We start from the raw sequence: 20,090 nt of genomic DNA on the forward strand, positions 1-20,090 counted from the left end.
TTGAATGCCAGTGTTGCTTTGTAACTTTATTCTGAATGTTTGTCACTTCACATCCCGACTCCCACTCCTAACCTGTTAGATATACAACACTCCTCACAGAGAGAAATTGGGGATGCGGATTTCCTAAAATCTTCTGGAAAAGCCTCAGGATTTTAGGGAAGCAAATGCTGCTGATCTCTTAAAAATATATCTCCTTTTGAAATCTAGCATTGAATAGTGCTTCCACTTAATATTACCCCTGAAATGTGCCTCCGGAGTTCAGCCACATTTACAGAGATGTACCTACACACGGTAATACGGACCATATGCATGTCTTCTTCATCAGTATCATGTTGGCCTTCTGCTTCTGTTACGTCCCAGGTTTCATACGTTACTATATAATTCTTTTCACTCATGGATTTTTTTGCATGTATGTATTTCTGATGGGTTTTTTATTTGTTTAACATGGAAGTGACCTTGTTGATGGATAACTGGTTGATATATAAAATATATATACTGGGAATTGACAGTATAAATATACTGTTTATATAGTAATCAGTTATCCATCACTTCTTTTTTCCATAATTTATCCCAGGATAATCATCAGGAATAATAAACTGCACTTATTATTGAGATCATCCAAGCTAACAATAGCAGAAATGAGCATTTAAACCTTTTAGGATAAATGTGAAAAAAAAAAAAATCACTTCACATTTTATATTTTTATGACAGTTCATGATGAATCTCTGTGATCCAAACACCTGGTTCAGCTGCTGCAGACCCATAACTGGGTCAGTCAGATATGGAAAGATAGCGCCACCATACCACTACATATGCAGGACAACAGGCACCCATGCACTGACTCATAACATGGAAATTTACAGTCCTTGCATTTGCCAACATGGCACTAAAAATTCAACACTGCACTATTTTGGAGTCCCCTACAGTGGCATAGTTGGATTGCAGTTCTGCCATTTAAACAGACAATACTGTATGACGACTAACTGTATGTTTCAACCTCCCAGCTCACTACTAAATGCAGGAACAACAAGTTACGAAACACGTTTTAACGAAAAGCTGCAGTGAGACAATTACCGGTTTGAACATATGGCTATAATTTGGAGTGCAGTGTACATGCGCGTGGCTTCTTGTACTTTCATCATGACTCAGCATTTACTTTACAAGTCTTTGCTGCACAGACCACCTAAAGAAATTGCTGATTTGATTAAAATTTGGTTAAATTTAAAAAAAAAAAATCCATCTTCAAAGATAAAACATTGATTTTATGGAATCAAATTAATGTTTGTGCATTAATGTGGGTTTGGGGACATGATACATTTGATTGTGAAGACAAGAAGACAAAAGGAAGGCGTGCTCTAAACTACACGCATTCCCACACGAGACAAATGCAGACTGTTTGTCGTGCCGACGCAGAGGTTTACAGTTGGCCCAAATATTTGGGGTGGGACCCCACCATGTAACACATGCCATGCTGTGATGTAACAGCATCATGGGCAGTATTTAAAGAGGCCGACCTCTTCCCCGCTCCTGCATCTGTTCCACTTATTGTCTGAGATTCGGCGAGAGGTTTGGTTATTGTCCCTTGGTAAGGCTTTTCAACTCTACAAATCATATCACGGTACAGGCTAATTTTAGCTTTCTACTTTTACTGTTTACTTTCCTGTTAATATTATTATTAATAAAGCTTTGTTGGATTGCTATGTTGATTTTAAAATGATTCTTTCATGCAGGATTTGGAGTATGATTATACGCCTCATTGCTGTTAAAAAATCTATGGAAAAACAAGAAAAGTTGTTTATAGCTGGGACTAAGTTCAGCCAGAGGGACGCCTTTAGAGAATCCTGATCTCTAAAGTTTCTGTCCCAAACTGCTCCTATAAAGGTAAGACTTAATGACTTAAAATGTGATTTTATTGAATTTGCACTGCTTCTTTTAAACCCATGCAAGTACACAGAACATAATGAACAGCAGTCTTATTAAAGCCTGTACTTGGGGGGGGGGTGCTGCTTTTGCTGAATAGAGGTGTTAAATGAGCTTATGGCACACACCAGCTGGAGGCATTACTAGCATAGTGAGTAAAAGAAGCCAGGATCAAGAGTGTAAAGCAGATCCATAAAATAAGCAACGCTCGACTTCCTGGCGGGCTGTAACTCTCATGTGTCAAATTTAGAGATGCAGTTTTAAATAAAAAACATTTGTCTCTGAATGCAGTGTGTTTGTGAATTTTTTTTTCTGTCAGATTTTGCAGGAACATCTTGTCGTGTTCACGTTCACAAACACACCGCTTGTGTTTTTTTAAAAAACACTGTGGAAAATGGTTGGATTCAGGCCTGCAGATGTGCCACCATCAGCAGCTGTAAAGTTTGTGGGAGCAGGAACTGCAGCCTGCATCGCTGACCTGCTCACCTTTCCCTTAGACACAGCCAAAGTGCGACTGCAGGTATTAAAGTATTCTTGTGTAACAAACACAAAGCCAATTCTTGTAACCTTAGTAGCCTGAACTTTCATTGCACAGATCCAAGGAGAGGCCAGAGGCTCCGCTGCTACATGGAGCGGCTCTGCGGTGAAGTATCGAGGGGTGTTCGGCACCATCGCCACCATGGTGCGTACTGAGGGTCCTCTGAGTCTTTACAGTGGGCTGGTGGCAGGACTCCAGAGGCAGATGAGCTTTGCGTCTGTCCGAATTGGTCTCTACGACTCTGTTAAACAGTTCTACACTAAAGGCTCTGACCGTGAGCATCTGTGATTGGATTCTGACAGTTGTTTATTTGGTTGAGGGGAAATTTTGACCAGTCTCAACTGACATCTCTCTCTCCCTGGTTTAGATGTGGGCATTTGGAGTCGGCTGCTGGCTGGATCTACCACAGGTGCCTTGGCGGTTGCCATTGCTCAGCCCACAGACGTGGTGAAAGTTCGCTTCCAGGCACAGGCCAGGTCTCTTGGCCGTGCCAGGCGCTACTGTAGCACAGTGGATGCTTACAGGACCATTGCCAAGGAAGAAGGCATTTGTGGTCTGTGGAAAGGTAGCTCAAGCTTCCAAAATGCGCATTTTTAAAAGGCTGCTGCTTCATTTCTTATGATGCATCTTTGTTTTTAATGTCACACAGGGACAGCTCCAAACATTGCACGTAATGCTATTGTTAACTGCACAGAACTGGTTACCTATGACTTCATCAAGGATATGCTCCTTAGCTCCACGCCACTGACAGGTAAAACACAGTGGCTTCACAGCAACATCACGCATGCGTATGATATAGCACTAAGTCCTGGGTTCTGTGCGCTCCACAGATAATCTGCCCTGCCATTTTGCATCAGCCTTTGGTGCGGGGTTGTGCACAACAGTGATCGCCTCCCCTGTTGATGTGGTCAAGACAAGATACATGAACTCTGCTGTCGGCCAGTACAGCAGCGTTCTCAACTGCGCTGCTGCCATGATGACCAATGAAGGCCCGCGTGCTTTTTACAAAGGGTAACCCAGTGATTCCACACTCATTTGACAACTCTTAATGTGAATGAAACGAAACCAAAAATGTTTTTGCTCCCATCTCCTTTTTCTTAAGGTTTATCCCGTCTTTCTTACGCCTGGGGTCCTGGAACGTGGTCATGTTTGTGACATACGAGCAGCTGAAACGAGCCATGATGGCAGCGAATCACAGCTGCAAAGCTTATCTGTAATCTTTACTATCACTCAATGGGCTCGTGTTCGACCACAGTCACGTTGTCTTTCATTTTTGTTATCTTCCAGCGTGTTTACAGAAACATTCTGACAGAGTGCAAAGTGCAAATAAAATCAGAAAGACATGATTTGCAAATATATCAGTATTGCTCTCTCCTGACAGACATGTAGCCACATGAACAGTCTAATCAATCATTCTGGTTACACATGTATTTGGAATGTGATTAAGCTTTAAAAGACAGAGCTTGCTTGATCAGATACTTCCTCTCAGCAGAAAGCTTCTTGGGGAACTCAAGGTCAAAAGTAATGATGAGGTTTCCTCTCTGGGAAGGATTCTTGGACAGCGGCATTCCCTCTCCGGACAGGACTTTTTGGTATCCAGGGCTGATATGTCATGACAAACAAATCAGAGAGCGGAAACTTAATGCAGATAATGCACAAAATAAAAACACAATAATCATTAAGTGTTACAGCAGGTTATGCTGGACGTTTCTTCCTGTTATAAGGGAGTTTTTCATTCCCACTGTCGCCAAGTGTTTGTTCATAGGTGATCATATGATTTTTGGAGTTTTGCCTGTTTTTTTTGGGGGGGGGGGTCCCTCAGCACTTTGAGGCGACTGCTGTTGCGATCTGGCGCTACATAAATGTAAAAACAACCAGATTGTGAAAAACTGTGTTTTTCAAGACAGTGATTGAAAGCACTTACTGCACAATGTCATTGATAGGAACAGAGAGTAGCCTGCCATCTAGTGTCTGCACGTCCACAGAGAAGCCAGTTAAAGCCTGCGAACAAGGGAATACACTTACAGCTTCTAAGAAACCTTTTGCATGACCAATAATCAATCCATGACAAGACTCACCATCTCCAGAGTAATCTTTGCTTTATAGATGAGGTCATTGTTATGTCTCACAAACAGAGGATGAGTCTTCTGTCGCACAATAAACACAATATCTGCGGGAATGCTGTTTGGTCCCTAACAGCAAAACAGAATAAAAAGATTACCATGCAGCAGTCTTTACAGACAGTTCTTTATTCATTCCCTCCCTGGGTAAAGGAGAAAATATACACAAACAAGGCAGTGGTACAGTCAGTACACATCATCATAATAAAAAAACAGAGTAATAAGAAGAATAGCTTTGAGCGCATAATTTGTTTTGGCTAAAATTGCCCAGATTACAATAAGAAAAATGCCTTTTGCTTATTGTAATCTGGTGTTAAAACCGAACACGCTTACTTTTGATAGTAAGCGTGTTCCATTTCAGTGGACCTATAAAAGATCTGCAGGAGCAACGTACTTGTGTTCAGTCTATGCAAAGTGGCAATTTTAGGGGAACCTTCACAAGTAGTTAGTCATCAGTTATACTTGCAATAGCAGAAAAAGGAGTACAATAAATAACAATTTGTTAAAAATTCCCCTCTCCTTTGTCACATTCAGCCTTTTTTAATGCATACCTCTACTATCTTTTCACTAATTGCTGCACTGCAGTAATGTATATATCACAACAACAATGGCAACCTGCTAAATTTCCGTTTAAAGCAAACTGCACACTGAAGCCGACGATTGATTACAGCAAAAAATAAATTTCTGTGTTATAGCAGCCATATACAGCATACAAGGCTGGTTACAAAATAGCTCAATTTGTATACACAGAAAATGTAAAAAAATAAAAAATAAATAAAAATCCAGAAATAAAACAAAACAAAACACAATGCAAGAAAATATAGGCTGTGCACAATAAATGAATGAAATCAACATATAACAAAATAAAAGTGATTTAATAAATGTAAAAAACCCCTCAGTGTAACAGAGGGTGAGGTGTTGTGACAGTGCAGGGTTGAATTAAACTGTTAACACAGGATTTAATCAGCTGTGTGAGGCCCACACAGTATTAGCTCAGAACCGGCATCAGAGCCACGAGCCCAACTCAGGCTGTAGGAAACATTTATGTATAAAAGGATAAAAATAAAACACTATACCAAGTCATGAGCTCACTTTCAAACCCCCCATTTTAAAATGACGTGTAGGCCAGTTAGTTACCTGATCTCCCTCTTTGGGGAAAGTAATTCTTGTGCCTTCATTCCATCCAGGCTTGACATCTATACTCAGAATCTTGTCTTTGATACTGGATGTGCATCCATCATCATTCATGACCTGTAAAATAAATAAAGCATCGTACAATATATGAGGCAAAATCAGTGCTGTAGTATGTCTTTGTGATGGCGTTTGTTTTTTTAATTCTGTTGTTTAGTTAGCTCTAAGCTCCATGAGGAGCTCGCGGTCTTATAGATGAGTGAATGGTTCTATCCAACAAAAGCCAAGGGAGGGAGAAAATATAAAGATGTCTTACTCTGCGAGATATCTTGATCTTTTTTGTGCATCCATGGAAGAGATCGTCCAGGGACAAATAAAGGTCTCTCTCTATTGGGGAATCTTGCGTTTTGGGCACTTGTGGCTGCAGGCCACCGAACTGAAGCGGCACATCATTTGTGTAGAAGTCTAGCAAAAAAAAAGGATTAAAGGATTAAAATCGAAAAGGCACATTCACTGTCATGATTACGTTTTTTTCTTACCTGCAAATGGGTTGTCACCCCCGAAAAACTCTTTGAATGTCTGGTCAGGATTCCCATGGTAGACGTATTTTGATGACCAAGCTCCATCGCTGGCAAACTCAAGTGGAATACCACCTCTCAGGCCTTCCTCTCCAAACTTGTCGTAAGTTGCCTTTTTTCGAGCTTTCACACAGAAAATTGGCTTTGATTCACACACATATGGTACATTCTCCATACAATAAATACAGCCTTTCCTCAGACCAAAATACACTTCACTGTATATAAGCCTGTATTGCTATTTTAATAATAACTGGTATTTAAAAAAAGCTTTCTATTTCTGATCCTTATCACAGTTTCCTGCTAAATGCTTTTTAAAACAAAAAGCTTTAAGTACAAATCTGCAGTTATTTCCACTTCTCTTTTTATGAAAATGTTAGTATTGTTTATAATATAACCAATTTTAAACTGAGTTGTAGCTGTGCGTGGGTTTATCTATAGCATTGTTTAAAATGGTGAGTGGGAGCGTAGATACAACATGTTGCGATACTTTGCGTGGTGATATTGTATCGATAGAAAGTCACTAAATATTGCTATTTTATAAAGAAATATAAATACTCAGGGAATATTTATATTTATATTTCTGAGCCTGGTTCTGCCGGAGGTTTCTTCCTGTTAAAAGGGAGCTTTTCCTTCCCACTGTCGCCAAAGTGCTTGCTCATAGGGGGTCATGTGAAAAAAGAAGAATAATAGATCATCACAGTATAACAGTATATCAGTTAAACCTCAGGGATATCAGTCTGTTCAGCTGGGAAACATAAACCCGTGTGAATCCGTTTCGCTTACTTTGGTCCAAATGAAAGTAACGCTGGAGAGGCATCAATGAAACAACCCCACCCAAAAACCTGACTGTTTTTGCTGTTTGTCAGTGAGATATACATGCAGTCCATGCAGGTTGCACAGCTAGTCGAGCTCAGTTCTCTTCACACACGAGAGACACACACAAGCAGTGAGGACATGTGGCAGACATGAAAGGGTCTTGAGACACTGTGGTGAATGTTAGGCTGTCTGCCTGATCATCCAGCATGACAGATTTGGAGGGTTCCACAGACCTCCACGTGCTGTTAGGTAGGTGATAAAAGAGTTTGCCAGAATTTGCCAAGAAACAGACACATCTGTTGCCTTCTTGAGGTAATTTTTGAGAGCACTGGAAGTGTTCCTCCTGCCCCTTTTAATACAAAGGAACAGACATGGGTACTGCTGCTGTGGCGATGCCCCTAAATGCCCAGCTCTTAGCATCTCCACACTCTTGACACTGCTGACACTGCTGACAGATACACCTTCTTACTTTGGCTCTTCCTGACTTGCAGTCCTGGAGCAGCTGTGCACGGACTATTTTTGCAACGTGAATGGGCTGCAGGTATCATGTCATGCCACCAGAAGTGAAAAGTAGTCACAAAAAGCAAAGCTAGAATGAACTGAATCACGAGGGATAAGGAATGACCACTTTCATTTGCACCAAAGCAGCTGAAATGGATTCAGTACGATTAACTGACTTTGCCTTAGACTGTGATCATCGAGTGTCCCCTTATTGTTTTTATCCGTGTGGTTTCCAAAATAAAACACACTTCAGTCTCGATATTCTTCCACTTACGGTCGCTTAAAACATCATAGGCTTCACTCAACTGGGTAAATTTCTGGGAGCTTCCAGGCTCTCTGTTTCTTTTCGGATGAAACTTCAGTGCAAGGCGTCGATATCTAAGAAAGAGAAATAAATAATTGAGGATTAACAGAACAAGCCTCATTATTAAACATGTGAGTTTCATATGTATTAAATAACTTACGCCTTTTTGATGTCTGCATCTGTTGCGTTTCTATTTATTTCCATCGTCTCGTAGTAATCATTACTCATTGTGAAACTAAGTATTTAAAACCACGTTTAAAAATTAAAGAAATAACCAGCTAAAACACAGAGTGCGGGTGTGTGAATTGGTTTCCACGGAAACGGCTGCTGGGAGACTCTCGCGAGATTTGCAAAGACTCGCGGACATTGATTTAAAATGAACTGTTGAATGAAAAAACAAAAAACAGACTGCAGTCCAGAGAAGACTGCTCGTCTTCAAATAAATAAGAAGAAATTTAAAAGTAATAAACGTTGACGGGAGTTGCTACTTCGCAGTGAAGTAATTATTACTGAACTCTTTTGAAAACTTTTTCAATATGTCATTATTTAATATCTCTGCGTATTCATGCTTAGGACCATTGTTTAGTTAGTGTCTGCTTTAAAATATAGCCTATAACCATATTGAAATGAACAGCTGTGCAACATTTGATAATTACTAAATGCTAGATCCCAACTAGGTCAGTTAGATAGGGTCACGCAACATTTTGCATAGTGGATTGCTGGCATGTCTCATGTTTGGGGGCCACCATTACATTATTTCTTCTGTGGAGTTACAGAACAAACAGTAGGTAGAGTCAGACCAGTTACTGTAGCTTCACCATACTGTGATCTTGTCTATTTGTAAATTTTTGAAGCACCTCGGGACAGTTATTTTGAGATTTTATGTAAACGAACTGTAATATTATAGGATAAACCTGTATGTATAAAATCAAAAAGTCAAATGTGATTTGAACACTGAATGTCTCTGACTAACCACTTTTTCAGTATACAGCTAAACATTGTTTTACATCTCTGTAACTTTCATTACCTTGTAGTAACTGCTGCCAGAAATTATATAGAAACAGATCAACATCTCAGCACTTAAAAAATAAAAATATTGAACTGATTTATCCAAAACACATGTCAGAAACACAGATCAATACCAGCAGCAGTGACAAGTTTACTTTTATTCTTTCATTTGAATCCATTCCAGAAACGTTAAGGACTAAAATGCTATACAAACTGAACTCTCGCCTGTAGTTTTACACAAAAATTGCACAATATTTTCAGTATGATCAAACTGCCATTTCGAGGCAGCACGTGAAACAGCAGTTGCTCTCTGCTGAGTGTCAAAGGTGGTCCAGTTTGGATGCATATTTTATTAGCGACTCATACCCAAAGTGAAGATATTAACAGCCATACAAAAGAAACAGGAATCTGATAGAAATAAATATTACAAGTCATTGTGGATTAAATACATATGTAGAATCATCACTAACAAGAGATCAATGCCAAAAAAACAAAAAAAACAAGGAAGTGTTGATAAAACGGCATACCAAACCTAATTAGATAAACCCAAAGCCAAGGAAGCCCTCTACAATTCAACTCCAAAAGGCATATATCTCCACATCTAATGTCTATTGTCGGATTTATGAGAAAATCTACAAACACTATCAAAGAAATAGGTTTAATCTATGTCAGCTGTAGTCTTTAGGGAAAAAAAATCTATCCAAATAAAAAGTAACAGAAAATGGAAGCCAAGGTAAAAATAATCCATCTCAATAGACGTGTGGGCAGAGGAGGAAGGACGGTAATGTGTTTGATGCAGTCATGTTATTCATTTGTGCTGGTTTCCATGGTGTGTAGGTGTGAGACTGCATGACTGTGCAGGTCGTGTTGGGAGAACTGTGACTCAAGTTTAAAATAAGCTCCTAGCTCACACTTCATGGGTGTGTAGTATACATGTCTACACCCAGCACTCCAAATAGTGATTTACTTTAAAACAATCCTACAACCTTTTCATCATTTTATCCCAAAATGTTAAAAACAAAGTTTGATTAACTTCGACCAATCAAATACAAAAGCGCTCATTGTGTTAACTGAGAAATGCACACAACACATTCACATTGTGCTTATTAAGCTTAAAGCAATATTTACTTCTTTTTTTTTTTAAGATTCTCACTCTTAGACAAATACATTGATTTGATGACTTTGACACACATTGTCTTTCAGTTTGGTTCAAAATCATCTTTACGCACAAACTATTCTCATTTTTCTTGTACTACCATCTCTGCTGAAATGACAGAAGGCTTAGTTCAAGCGTAAATATGCAATGTTTCAATATGTTTCAATGCATTGTGTTACAGTGCAAATCTTCAATTTAAGTACAACTGAAGTGACTTTCAGAGCAGCCCGATGTGCTACCAGACTTCCATGATGGGGAGGATACCGGATGTAGTGTTCTCTTTCAGGCTGGGGGACAGTGGAGGGTGTAGTGAAGGATATGGGCGCAGAAAAACTGAATGTATTAGATAGAAACATTAGCAGGAACAGCCTCCTTCACTGGTAGGTTGCTCTGGTGGTTTCTCCAGCTTAATGTCAATCACTGAAAGGTTTAGGAGTTAAGAAACAACATTGAAAAGGAACTCTGAAATGCAATGGCTGCCAGAAATGGTGAAAACCAGACAGTCTTTCCAAGACAGAAATATTGTTGCATAAAGTGCATAATAACACAATGAAAAGTAGGTCTTATATGGGCTACCTTGGTGCTAGGTCAAGATGCATTGGCATTGATTTAAAAAAATCAAATCAAAAAATTAATTAATTAATTAATTAATTAAATTAATAGCTCTAGATTTCTGCTCAAGGAAAGACAGTCACACTTTTTTGGCACAATGGCCCAAAATGTCCCATAGGTGTTCAATTAGCCTGAGATGACCGTGACTGTAAATGCCAGCACGTTTTACATTATTTTCATGCCCATTAAAGCAGTCAATGACCTCGTGTGCTGTACAGGTAGAGGCCATTTTCACACATTTTCACCATTGGTGTTGCCCAATTCACATGTATTGGTTTATATGACACATTCACAATAAGTTGCAAAGGCACTCCCCTATGATGGAGCACTTGTTGATGGTGGGAAGGAAGAAATAGCTTAACAGGAAGAGATCTCTGGCAGAACCAGGCACCAAAAGGGTTGAGATTTTAAAGTTTTAAAATAAAGTTTTTAGTTCCAAAAATGAACTTGTTAGTTTTTAAAGACCCTCGCCCAACTAATTGTCTTGCTTAATGCTGTGTCATTACACAAGACAATTTAAAACTAATACTGTTAACATATACTGCATTCTCTCTCACTGTGTGAGTGAGACAGAATGCAAAGCTGGTCTTCCAGCAGAAAAGCTTCTAGATGTCGGGCTGCTGGGGAGTTAAGAGCACTATCCACTCACTGTACTGTGTATACGGCGTGCCAAAGTTGGGAAGTCTTTCAGCTCTACATGAACTTCTGTGGGTGTTAGCTGAAGTTTTTACCCTTTAGGGAATAGGAATAAATTATCATCATTCAGATATTTTACAAGATCAGATGCTTCAATTCAATGTGACGATTCATACTGGTCTCCATTTAACTGAGGTCAATGTGTTTTTTTCCTATTTCACCAGTTATTGCTAGCTGAAAAAAGTGCTCTTTTTAGCGTGTCAGTGCACAGGTATGTCCTTTATAAGATGATATTCTGCTAACAACAAGGACAGAGCAGACAGAATATAAAAGTAATCTTAAATATTCTTGTGGACACATGATGGCTTATGCTATAGTTACATGGCAAACTTACCAAAGCTGAAGTTAGTAAACGTCATTACAACATCATTATAACTCAGTCTGAGTTCAGACTTTGGCAAGTTTCTAGGAGCATGACTGACTAACTAACTAATGTGAATTCACTGTCTGCTCTTATCTGTATCAGGACAAACTTCAAAACCTTTCAAGTCTGTTTCATACCCTCCAAAAATAGACCATCAGTGCAGAGTGTCTTTGATATTATACTCATTAAAACAGGCATTCAGCTGAATCTCAATGTGTGTCCTCACTGGTAAAACAAATCTAGAACGACATGTGGGTTAAGCAATAATAGTGAGATGTCACAATTCTGCACTTGATTCTCCCTGTGGCCGTGCTTATCCATATGACAGACATAAGAGGGCAAAGAGACCTCTGACTCTGTTCTGTCATGTCAGATGCAGACAGTGACATGTACACAAAAGGATACTGTCCTCTCTACTCTTGTCCTGTGTGGTGTCCATGCCAGGGAGGGCAGCTGCCACACGACGGAAAAGCTGGAGGGAAAGAGAACCGCATGTATTCTTTCAGACAAGGAATATACTGAAGGCATGATAAAAAATACAAAATGAAATCGGCACAGCATGTTGTGTATAATCCTAATAATAACTGATCAAGCACAAGGTCCACTTGAAACTCACACAGAGGAAGACACCCAAGAGAGATTTATCAAATTTGATCTCAGTTTAGCAGCTTGTGTCTCTGACACTGTAAACCAATTTCTGTGCTGCATCAGTGATTTGAAAGGAGGATGGAGCTGAGCTTTACTGACATCTTCCATTGACAAAGCTTGGAGGATTTTAAGCAATGAATGGATCCATTCATAAAATTCAAGAGAAATGTATGATGACGCTCAGCATCCCCTGCCCCCACCGAAGAGCGTAGTGGAAGCAGACTTATGACATGCAGAGTTCACAGCAGCAGTAACACTATTGCTGTGGTGATCAGTGCTGTGCAGGTTGTTGATTTGCAAACTCTGGTACCCCTCTCTGAGACTTTGTGATAAAAGGTTGGCCAATACAAATCATTACAGGGGGGAGAGAGAGCTTGAAAAACAACCAGTTCTCTTCACTAGTGACCAGTGGAAACTGATGTTTAAAGCACACCTTTTCGCACACATGCGTGTGAGATAGAAGCCAATCAGAAGAGAGCACTATGAGAACACATACACATGTAGGTGCACACGCTCTACCTGTTTGACATTGTAGCCTGTCTTTGCACTTGTTTCAATAAACAGAACATTCATCTCTTTCGCTCTCTGTTCTCCCTCCTCTGTGGTTATCTGTCTGTGATGAGCCACCGCGAACAACACACAAACACCAACCAGGACACGCACATACCCCCACAAACATCAACACAGAGACAGGGGGAAAAAAAAAACACAGACACTGTGATTATGTTGAAGAGCATTAACAAGCCGTGCCCTTCCTGCTGCTGCTGCCACCACTGCCCAGTTCCAAAGGTTTCCCAGTAAACTTCAAGGCAAAACAGGAAGAGAAGTGACACTTCCAACATCTCAATAGTCCATGTTATATTCTCTGTGTTTGGCTGAAAAACAGGGTTTTGGAGATCCAAGGCATTGCTAGGCCAAGACGAGTAAAAAGATTGTAAATAAGCTTTTAGAGGAGTTTGCAGGTAACAGGGAAAAGCCATACACGAGACTGACACCCACACACTCTCATCACCTTTAGCAAGAAAGTGATGAATGGTTTCATGTTTTATTTAAAGAAATATGCACAAACAAGAGCAATTTAGACCAAGAAGCCCTTTTCAGACATGGACTCAATTCTGTTAATCAGATGGCATCTAAACGCAAAGGTTACAAACGCACATCACTTCTCCATCTTTGAGTTGCTCAGCTCACTAAAAGACATGATTGTTTTGGATAATCCCCTAAACTATAATAACGTGAGGGGAGGAAAAAAACTAAAGTTTTGGCATGAGACATCAGCTTTCAGCTTTTTTCCATGGCCTCACTGCCAGAAATACTGCAGAAGCCACAAAGCCACTCCTTTGTTACATATGTTAAACAGGCGTTTTATTCTACGCTGGACAAAGTCCAGAATCTACACTGGTCCACAAAAATCACAGCCCAAAAGACACAGTGTGAATTTAGTGGTTCACTTAGTGGTCATTTATAAGCTACTGTTTTATTAAAAGTGTTTACGGTTACAATTGCATATATACAGAATGTGGTGTCAAATATCAGTAATAACCCCCCAAAATAACTTGGGACACTATATCCTATTTAAAAGAAAAGCTCCATGTCTAAATAAGAAAATGCCGTCACTTTACCTGATCAAAAATTTTATGCAATCCATGTCTGAAAAGGGGCAACTTCAGGAACCTAGTCTGACTTTTGTTTTTAGTGGGAGACCTTTGGAGGTGAAACCCAGGAGGCAGCATCTACAGCAGGGCATCAGAGCACGGCTCACACACACTCTTACCTGCTTTACGTTGTAGCCCGCTTTCGCACTAGTCTCAATAAACATTACATTTAGTTCTTTGGCTTTCCGCTCACCCTCTTCAATAGATACTTGCCTGTGGTAGATAAAACGGTTAAAAGACTCACAGCAAGAGACAATACAAATTCAAAAAAAGGCTTAAAAACAAAAAAACAAACAAAAAAACCCCAAAACAGGACACTTTCAGGTATAATGCATGAATGAAAAAAAATCAGTCAGGCCACCAGTAACAATCAATAACTTCACTTCTATGCTCTTCATGGAGCGCCTACTTTGACAAAGGCAGAAGGAGGGAAACACACGATTACCTTTTATCTGCAAGGTCTGTCTTGTTTCCCACCAACATGATGATGACATCACTTCCTCTTTCTGTTCTCACGTCATCAATCCATTTTGTGGTTTGCTGGAAAGAGTTGACATCTGGAAGACAGATTGAGATAAAAGGTCTCAGGTGAGAAAACACAGTGGTTAGTGACAGCAAAGCAATAAGCAAAGAGAGTTACAAGCTGTAAAATGTGCATTTTTTTTTTGGTTAAATTAAAAAGAAAAATATGCTTCGGTCATACTGGTCTATTTAAATGAAATCAATGCATTCCTCAGCATCAACGATGTGAATAACAAAGGGCAATCCCAGTGGACAGGTGATCCACGTACTTGTAATGTCGTAAACTACGACTGCAGCTGCAGAGTCTCTGATGTAACTTGGGATGAGGCTACGAAATCGCTCTTGTCCTGCTGTGTCCCACAGCTGCAACCTAATCTGTGGGGGAGGAAGGGGAAGGGGATGGAAAGAAAAAAAAACAAAAAAACCCAAAACGAGATGAAAATGAAACAAGAAAAACAAATACACAAATGGGGTAAGTTTATGTGACAAAAAAAATTAATAAAAGGAAATAAAGTTGGACTAATGGGAAAAGATAAAGAGAGAGAAAGGTGAGCACGTAGTGCATGCAGGCAGTGAATAAGCACCAGAGAGAGCTAGCTGTCTGGGCCTTTGGGAGGGAAGAAAGAAGTAATCACCCTTCACTTGTCATCAGCCCTCCGCTCTGGATCAAGTAAGGTGTTTAATTTCAAAACGGTGATGAGAAAGTAGATGGAAGGGTAGGAAGGAGAGGAAGAAAACTCATGTTGAGGGAGGAAATGAACAGAGAAAAGGAGGATTGTCCAAGGGGGATACAACACTCCTGATCACAGTAGCAATGTACAAATGCTGTCTCTGTGTGTGTTAGAAAGAGCCCAGTTCAGTGGCTAAAGAAAAGCAACTGAACAAGAAGAAGAAAAACAAAAACAGAGTTACTGGATGTGACAAAAATAAACTTACTGTTCTGTCTTCAAGATACATAGTTTTTGACAGGAAATCAATTCCTATTGTGGCCTGAAAAAAAAAGAATCAACCAAATATTCACAGTCATTTCCAATGAGTATTGCTGTTGATATCAGGCATCATCAATGATTATTAAAGTTAAAAGTGGAGGTGTTAAGTCTCACTTGGTAGGTGTTGTCGAAGCTGTCGTACATGAACCTGGTGATCAATGAAGTCTTTCCCACTGCACAAACACAAACAAGAAACTCTTAAAGAGTGCAATGACCACACGATCACTTTGATTTTGGAGAAGAATTAGGTCCATCTTTTCCCCTGGAAAAAAGAACTGCCTCTATAACTGAACCTATTCTACATTTCCCCCCAACTAGAAGAAAATTTAAAACTGAAAATGCTTTTTACACTTTCTGAGCACCCAAAGTCTTCAAACAGATTATTTTATCTGACCAACTGTCTAAAACCTAAACATATCTAATTTGCAATAACATAAAGCAAGCCAGCTGCCTTTAACTGGAGCCAATAGGATTCTGGTAATCAAGTAAGTTCACTAATAATTTCAGCTGTAAGCAAAATAATTATTTCAGGGCTAAATAAAAACTACGCAGATCTCTGAAAGCTTGCAGAAATGAAATGTGTTTAAAGTTATTCAACCCGAAGCAGCTGCTGTGGCCCTTTTCCACAGATGATGACCACTAATAACAGAGTAAAGCAAGCAGCTTCATGTCACACAACTCCCACTGCCCTCTTCAGACCTCTTGTCCACTAAGCGTGTAGTGCACAGCTGTTCAAAGTAATTCAGGAGTCAGAGGGTTGAGCAAAGCACAGAGAGAAAAAGGGCTGTAAGCAAAGTTTGCCATTTATGTCTGAACTCCCCCCACCAGTGTATCCAGGGTGCTGATTTGATCCACAATGGAGGGTTTGTGTCCATATGTAATATGAAACTCTGTAATGTTGTTCAACACACAAAACTACGCTTTACAAACTTTGCAGCTGTAAAATGCTTCAATTTTTTTCTAATCTCATAGAAAAACATTTATGAATACCTTTAACACATCAGGGACAGTCACACAGCAGCTCTGAGTACTCGCACAGTGCTGCCAGTTCTCAGACTGTTTTTGCTGAGCTCGAGTTACATTATCAGTTACAATGTCCATCAAGGGATGGTGACAGGGCTACAGACAACACTGCTGTTTACAAGGCTTAAAGGAGCCACAGCTTATCACAGACTGTCCGAAAAACGCAGTGTGTCTTTCCCATCTTGGTGGGACTTACGGGTCATATTATAGCAAAAACATTTATTACAGTTTTGTCAATAATGTCATCAAGTTTTGGCTTCCTTATTGCTTCCTTAATTCTTTCCTAGTTTCATTTATCACAGCAGCTTCTCAACTCACATCTTTTCTAAAGAGATCTGTATTATTTTATATACAGTCTATGGCACAGTGCGACTGAAAGACAAGTTTTATATTTTGGGAAAAAGGTATGCAGGGACTCTTTCTACGTTTGCATTTTTTAATGTTCTTGGGTATGTCTTATAATAAATATTTGTGCAATGTAATGGTTTTGACATTTCTTGTAATTTCTTCAGCTTAGATGTTTATTATGTATTTAGCTTCCTTTTTTGTGAGTGATTGGGTTTGTTATTCTTCTCACATCACAGCAGGAGAAGCCATGACTTCTTTGTTCCTTTCTTGCTGGAAAATTATGAATAAATGGTGCAAAATCTCATCTTGACAATAGCCCCTTTTTTGTCTTCCCTATTGTCCTTTGGTGGCTATCTGAGTTCAGGTTTGATCCAAGTTTCTCTTTACCGAGAATTCCAACTTCATACTGTTTTAATAAAGCAACATGAAACAGCTCCTTCAAATATGTTGCAAGTATATTCCAAAGAAAGAGACAACGCTGGACCAATAATCCAAATTCTACTTTAAACCCTAAAATCTGTGGACACCGCGGACGACACAACGAACAGCCACACAGCTTTACCTAAGACATGAAAAACAGCCCACACGAACCCTCTGTGTAGACACTGAAGGAGTGTAAATTAGTAGGGAGATCGCAGGAATGCTGCTTGGCAGGATCGTCCAATTTGGAAGTTGCTCCAGGGTAGAAATTATGAATTTATGATCACTCTAGTATTATGAACATCTTCTAAACACAGCAGGGTATGACTGGAGTTCACCTATCCTACAATAACGAAGACATAATGCTGGTGCTTCATATTTTAACATCCTGTTAAATGACACTTGGTAATTTCCGATGCCTCCGTTAATGATGTGTTATCACAGCCCGTCACACAACTGAAGTAAGAGTCCATTTTCACAGACATGACTCATTTTGAAGGAAATGAATCACCTTTTTAATCAGGCCAAGGCGAAGAAACTGTTCGTAACAAGTTACTGTATCGTAATGCCATCACTGCCAAGTGTTAACGATACGTGGCTAACGTTAGCTAGCTAGTTGGTTGACGTTAATCACCCACCAAACTCTGGTGTTAGCTAAATGTCCAACAGAGCAAAAAACTTAAATCCTACATCCCACAACACTTAAAATTACCAGCAGACTTACCGCTCTGTTCACCAAGAAAGACCAGTTTAAATTTTCTTAAAGGGTTTCCGAAGTCTCCGGCCGAAGACATGACTGAATCAAACCTTGACGTTACTTTTCGGGAGCTTCCTAGCTAGTCAGCTAATGCTAACTAACCAGTTGTTGTCAGTTATCAAATGTCCAGAAGCAGCGAAAATGAACAGCCCCACTCGTGGCTGACTTGAGGAAATTTTGTGCTCGAAGCGTATTCCTTCAAAGTCCAAGTCAATATTAAGCACCTCACTAACTACTGCGACCAAGTTAGCGTTACTCTTCTACTCTGTCATATACACCAAACCAACCAGCCACCTCGGGCCACTCTTCTTCAGATACAACTTTATGGATTGATGTGTCTTGGCATGTTGCGGTGCTGCCCTCTGCTGGTGGAGCAAAAAACCCACAATGAAAAACCAGACTGCCCCTTTGGCAGAGCAACGCACTGATACATATGATTCAGTGGATTTTTTTTTTTATTTCACAAAGTTGGAAGCATTATGAGGGAAAAAAAACTACCGCGCTAAGGCTGAAAAAGAAGGAAAAGGCAGGGTGTGTTTTTTTAAAGCCCACTAGAGGGGGTACTTTCATCACAGGTGAGATTTCACTACTAAGCAATTTTAATGGGAATCCCAATAATTTTTAAACCTAAAGAATTAGACGGTGACTTTTACCGATGGTTAAATTACATGGAAACATTTTTTAACATCCATCCATCCATCCATCCATTCGCTTATCCTGTTCAGGGTCGCGGGGTGGGAGGTGGGAGGGGGGCTATCCCAGCTGTCTTAGGGCAAGAGGCAGGGTACACCCTGGACAGGTCGCCAGTCTGTCGCAGGGCTAACACAGAGACACAGACAACCATTCGCACTAACATTCACACCCGCATTCACACCTATGGGCAATTTAGAGTTTTCATTTAACCTATCCCCACTAACTGCATGTCTTTGGACTGTGGGAGGAAGCCGGAACCCACGCAAACACGGGGTCAGCACTTATGATGAAATCCTTCAGAAGTAGAAGATTAAGGAAGACAACAAGCACTAATAAATGACTATTTCTATTAAAAACAGTCCCCAGTAGTGAGTAAAATTTACATTAGAATTTCTTTCTTTGTTACTCAGAGTTTTTAGGTAAACTTGATTTCATTTTTTTCAATGTAGAATAAACGTTGTTTAAAGAAACTGTGTAACACTCCCATATAGCATTCGACAGTGTTAATCAGTCCTGTTGGTGCTGAAAGAATGGCATTCTTTTTGTTCAGCCTATTTTTAAACCTCACTGCAATGTGCACATGTTCAGCCTTATATTCGCTCTATTAATGCCAGGTTTTGCTGGTAACCATTTAGCATCAAGCCAACTGGCATTAAGAGTCCTTGTGAAGGAAATTAAATCACAGTTGAGGGTAGCAGTTTGTAGCTGTGAAAGTGGATGTCTGACTTGTTAGTTCTATTATGTCGGACACTTTTAAAAAATTGGTATCAGCCTGTGATGTTTACAGGACCCTGTGTAGCTTTTATTGGATTACTCATGACCTTCAGCTCATCAGACAGCTGCTGTCCTGAAGGATGAAGCCCCGAGGCAACATACAAGGTGGTTTACTTACTCCACCCAAAGACAGAAAAGATAAGATAAGATAAGACTTTATTGATCCCATGGTGGAGAAATTTGTGCGTTACCTCAGCTCAGGTGCAGATAGCAGAAGAAAAATACAAAAATACAAATAAAATACAAACAAATACAAAATAAGTAAAATAATACACTATACACAACGATAAAACACACGGTACATGATTATGGATAGAGGGATGTATGAATGAAAATGCTGGCATGAAGGCTTCATGATTTAATTACGTGGCACTAATTTGTGCTGCAGTATACTTTATTCTACCTGTTTAATTCTGTTAGTGTTTTAATAAATTATATAAATGATCCACTCTCATATACAGCAATGAACACTACACCTCTGCTTTTTTACCTGCAGTCATTTAAATACCAAATCAAG

At 39.7% G+C, this 20,090-nt stretch overlaps 3 protein-coding genes across 7 annotated transcripts; 1 reads left to right on the forward strand and 2 right to left on the reverse strand.

Annotated features, from left to right (window-relative positions):
• The first annotated feature begins 107 nt into the window (after positions 1 to 107).
• On the forward strand, positions 108 to 3,814 carry LOC100712231 (mitochondrial uncoupling protein 2). 3 transcript variants are annotated; one of them, XM_003456823.4, is made up of 8 exons: positions 108 to 1,618; positions 1,731 to 1,881; positions 2,240 to 2,440; positions 2,516 to 2,732; positions 2,826 to 3,023; positions 3,108 to 3,209; positions 3,289 to 3,469; positions 3,561 to 3,814. In XM_003456823.4, the coding sequence occupies exons 3-8, from the start codon at positions 2,315 to 2,317 to the stop codon at positions 3,673 to 3,675; spliced, it is 939 nt and encodes a 312-aa protein (XP_003456871.1). In that variant the 5' UTR covers positions 108 to 1,618; positions 1,731 to 1,881; positions 2,240 to 2,314; the 3' UTR covers positions 3,676 to 3,814. The 3 variants fall into 3 exon arrangements, with proteins under 3 accessions (XP_003456871.1, XP_005472048.1, XP_005472047.1); XM_005471991.3 differs by having other exon boundaries at positions 2,240 to 2,428; XM_005471990.3 differs by having other exon boundaries at positions 108 to 1,585.
• dnajb13 (DnaJ heat shock protein family (Hsp40) member B13) lies at positions 3,802 to 8,233 on the reverse strand. Its single transcript, XM_003456822.3, has 8 exons — positions 8,069 to 8,233; positions 7,879 to 7,982; positions 6,249 to 6,410; positions 6,026 to 6,174; positions 5,716 to 5,829; positions 4,537 to 4,650; positions 4,383 to 4,459; positions 3,802 to 4,060 (listed from the first exon to the last, which is right to left on the reverse strand). The coding sequence occupies exons 1-8, from the start codon at positions 8,134 to 8,136 to the stop codon at positions 3,901 to 3,903; spliced, it is 948 nt and encodes a 315-aa protein (XP_003456870.1). The 5' UTR covers positions 8,137 to 8,233; the 3' UTR covers positions 3,802 to 3,900.
• An 821-nt stretch (positions 8,234 to 9,054) lies between these two features.
• On the reverse strand, positions 9,055 to 18,427 carry rab6a (RAB6A, member RAS oncogene family). Of its 3 annotated transcripts, XR_002063586.2 has the most exons (9): positions 18,074 to 18,427; positions 15,673 to 15,731; positions 15,506 to 15,559; positions 14,839 to 14,944; positions 14,493 to 14,604; positions 14,167 to 14,260; positions 12,912 to 13,005; positions 12,150 to 12,216; positions 10,446 to 10,492 (listed from the first exon to the last, which is right to left on the reverse strand). XR_002063586.2 is itself a non-coding variant. In XM_005471992.4 (8 exons), the coding sequence occupies exons 1-8, from the start codon at positions 18,141 to 18,143 to the stop codon at positions 10,428 to 10,430; spliced, it is 627 nt and encodes a 208-aa protein (XP_005472049.1). In that variant the 5' UTR covers positions 18,144 to 18,426; the 3' UTR covers positions 9,055 to 10,427. The 3 variants fall into 3 exon arrangements, 2 of the variants coding, with proteins under 2 accessions (XP_005472049.1, XP_003456835.1); XM_005471992.4 differs by lacking the exon at positions 14,167 to 14,260 and having other exon boundaries at positions 9,055 to 10,492; positions 18,074 to 18,426; XM_003456787.5 differs by lacking the exon at positions 12,912 to 13,005 and having other exon boundaries at positions 9,055 to 10,492; positions 18,074 to 18,426.
• Positions 18,428 to 20,090: the final 1,663 nt, after the last annotated feature.

This window comes from Oreochromis niloticus, linkage group LG10 (genome assembly GCF_001858045.2).
Source record: "Oreochromis niloticus isolate F11D_XX linkage group LG10, O_niloticus_UMD_NMBU, whole genome shotgun sequence".
Lineage (NCBI taxonomy): Eukaryota > Metazoa > Chordata > Actinopteri > Cichliformes > Cichlidae > Oreochromis > Oreochromis niloticus.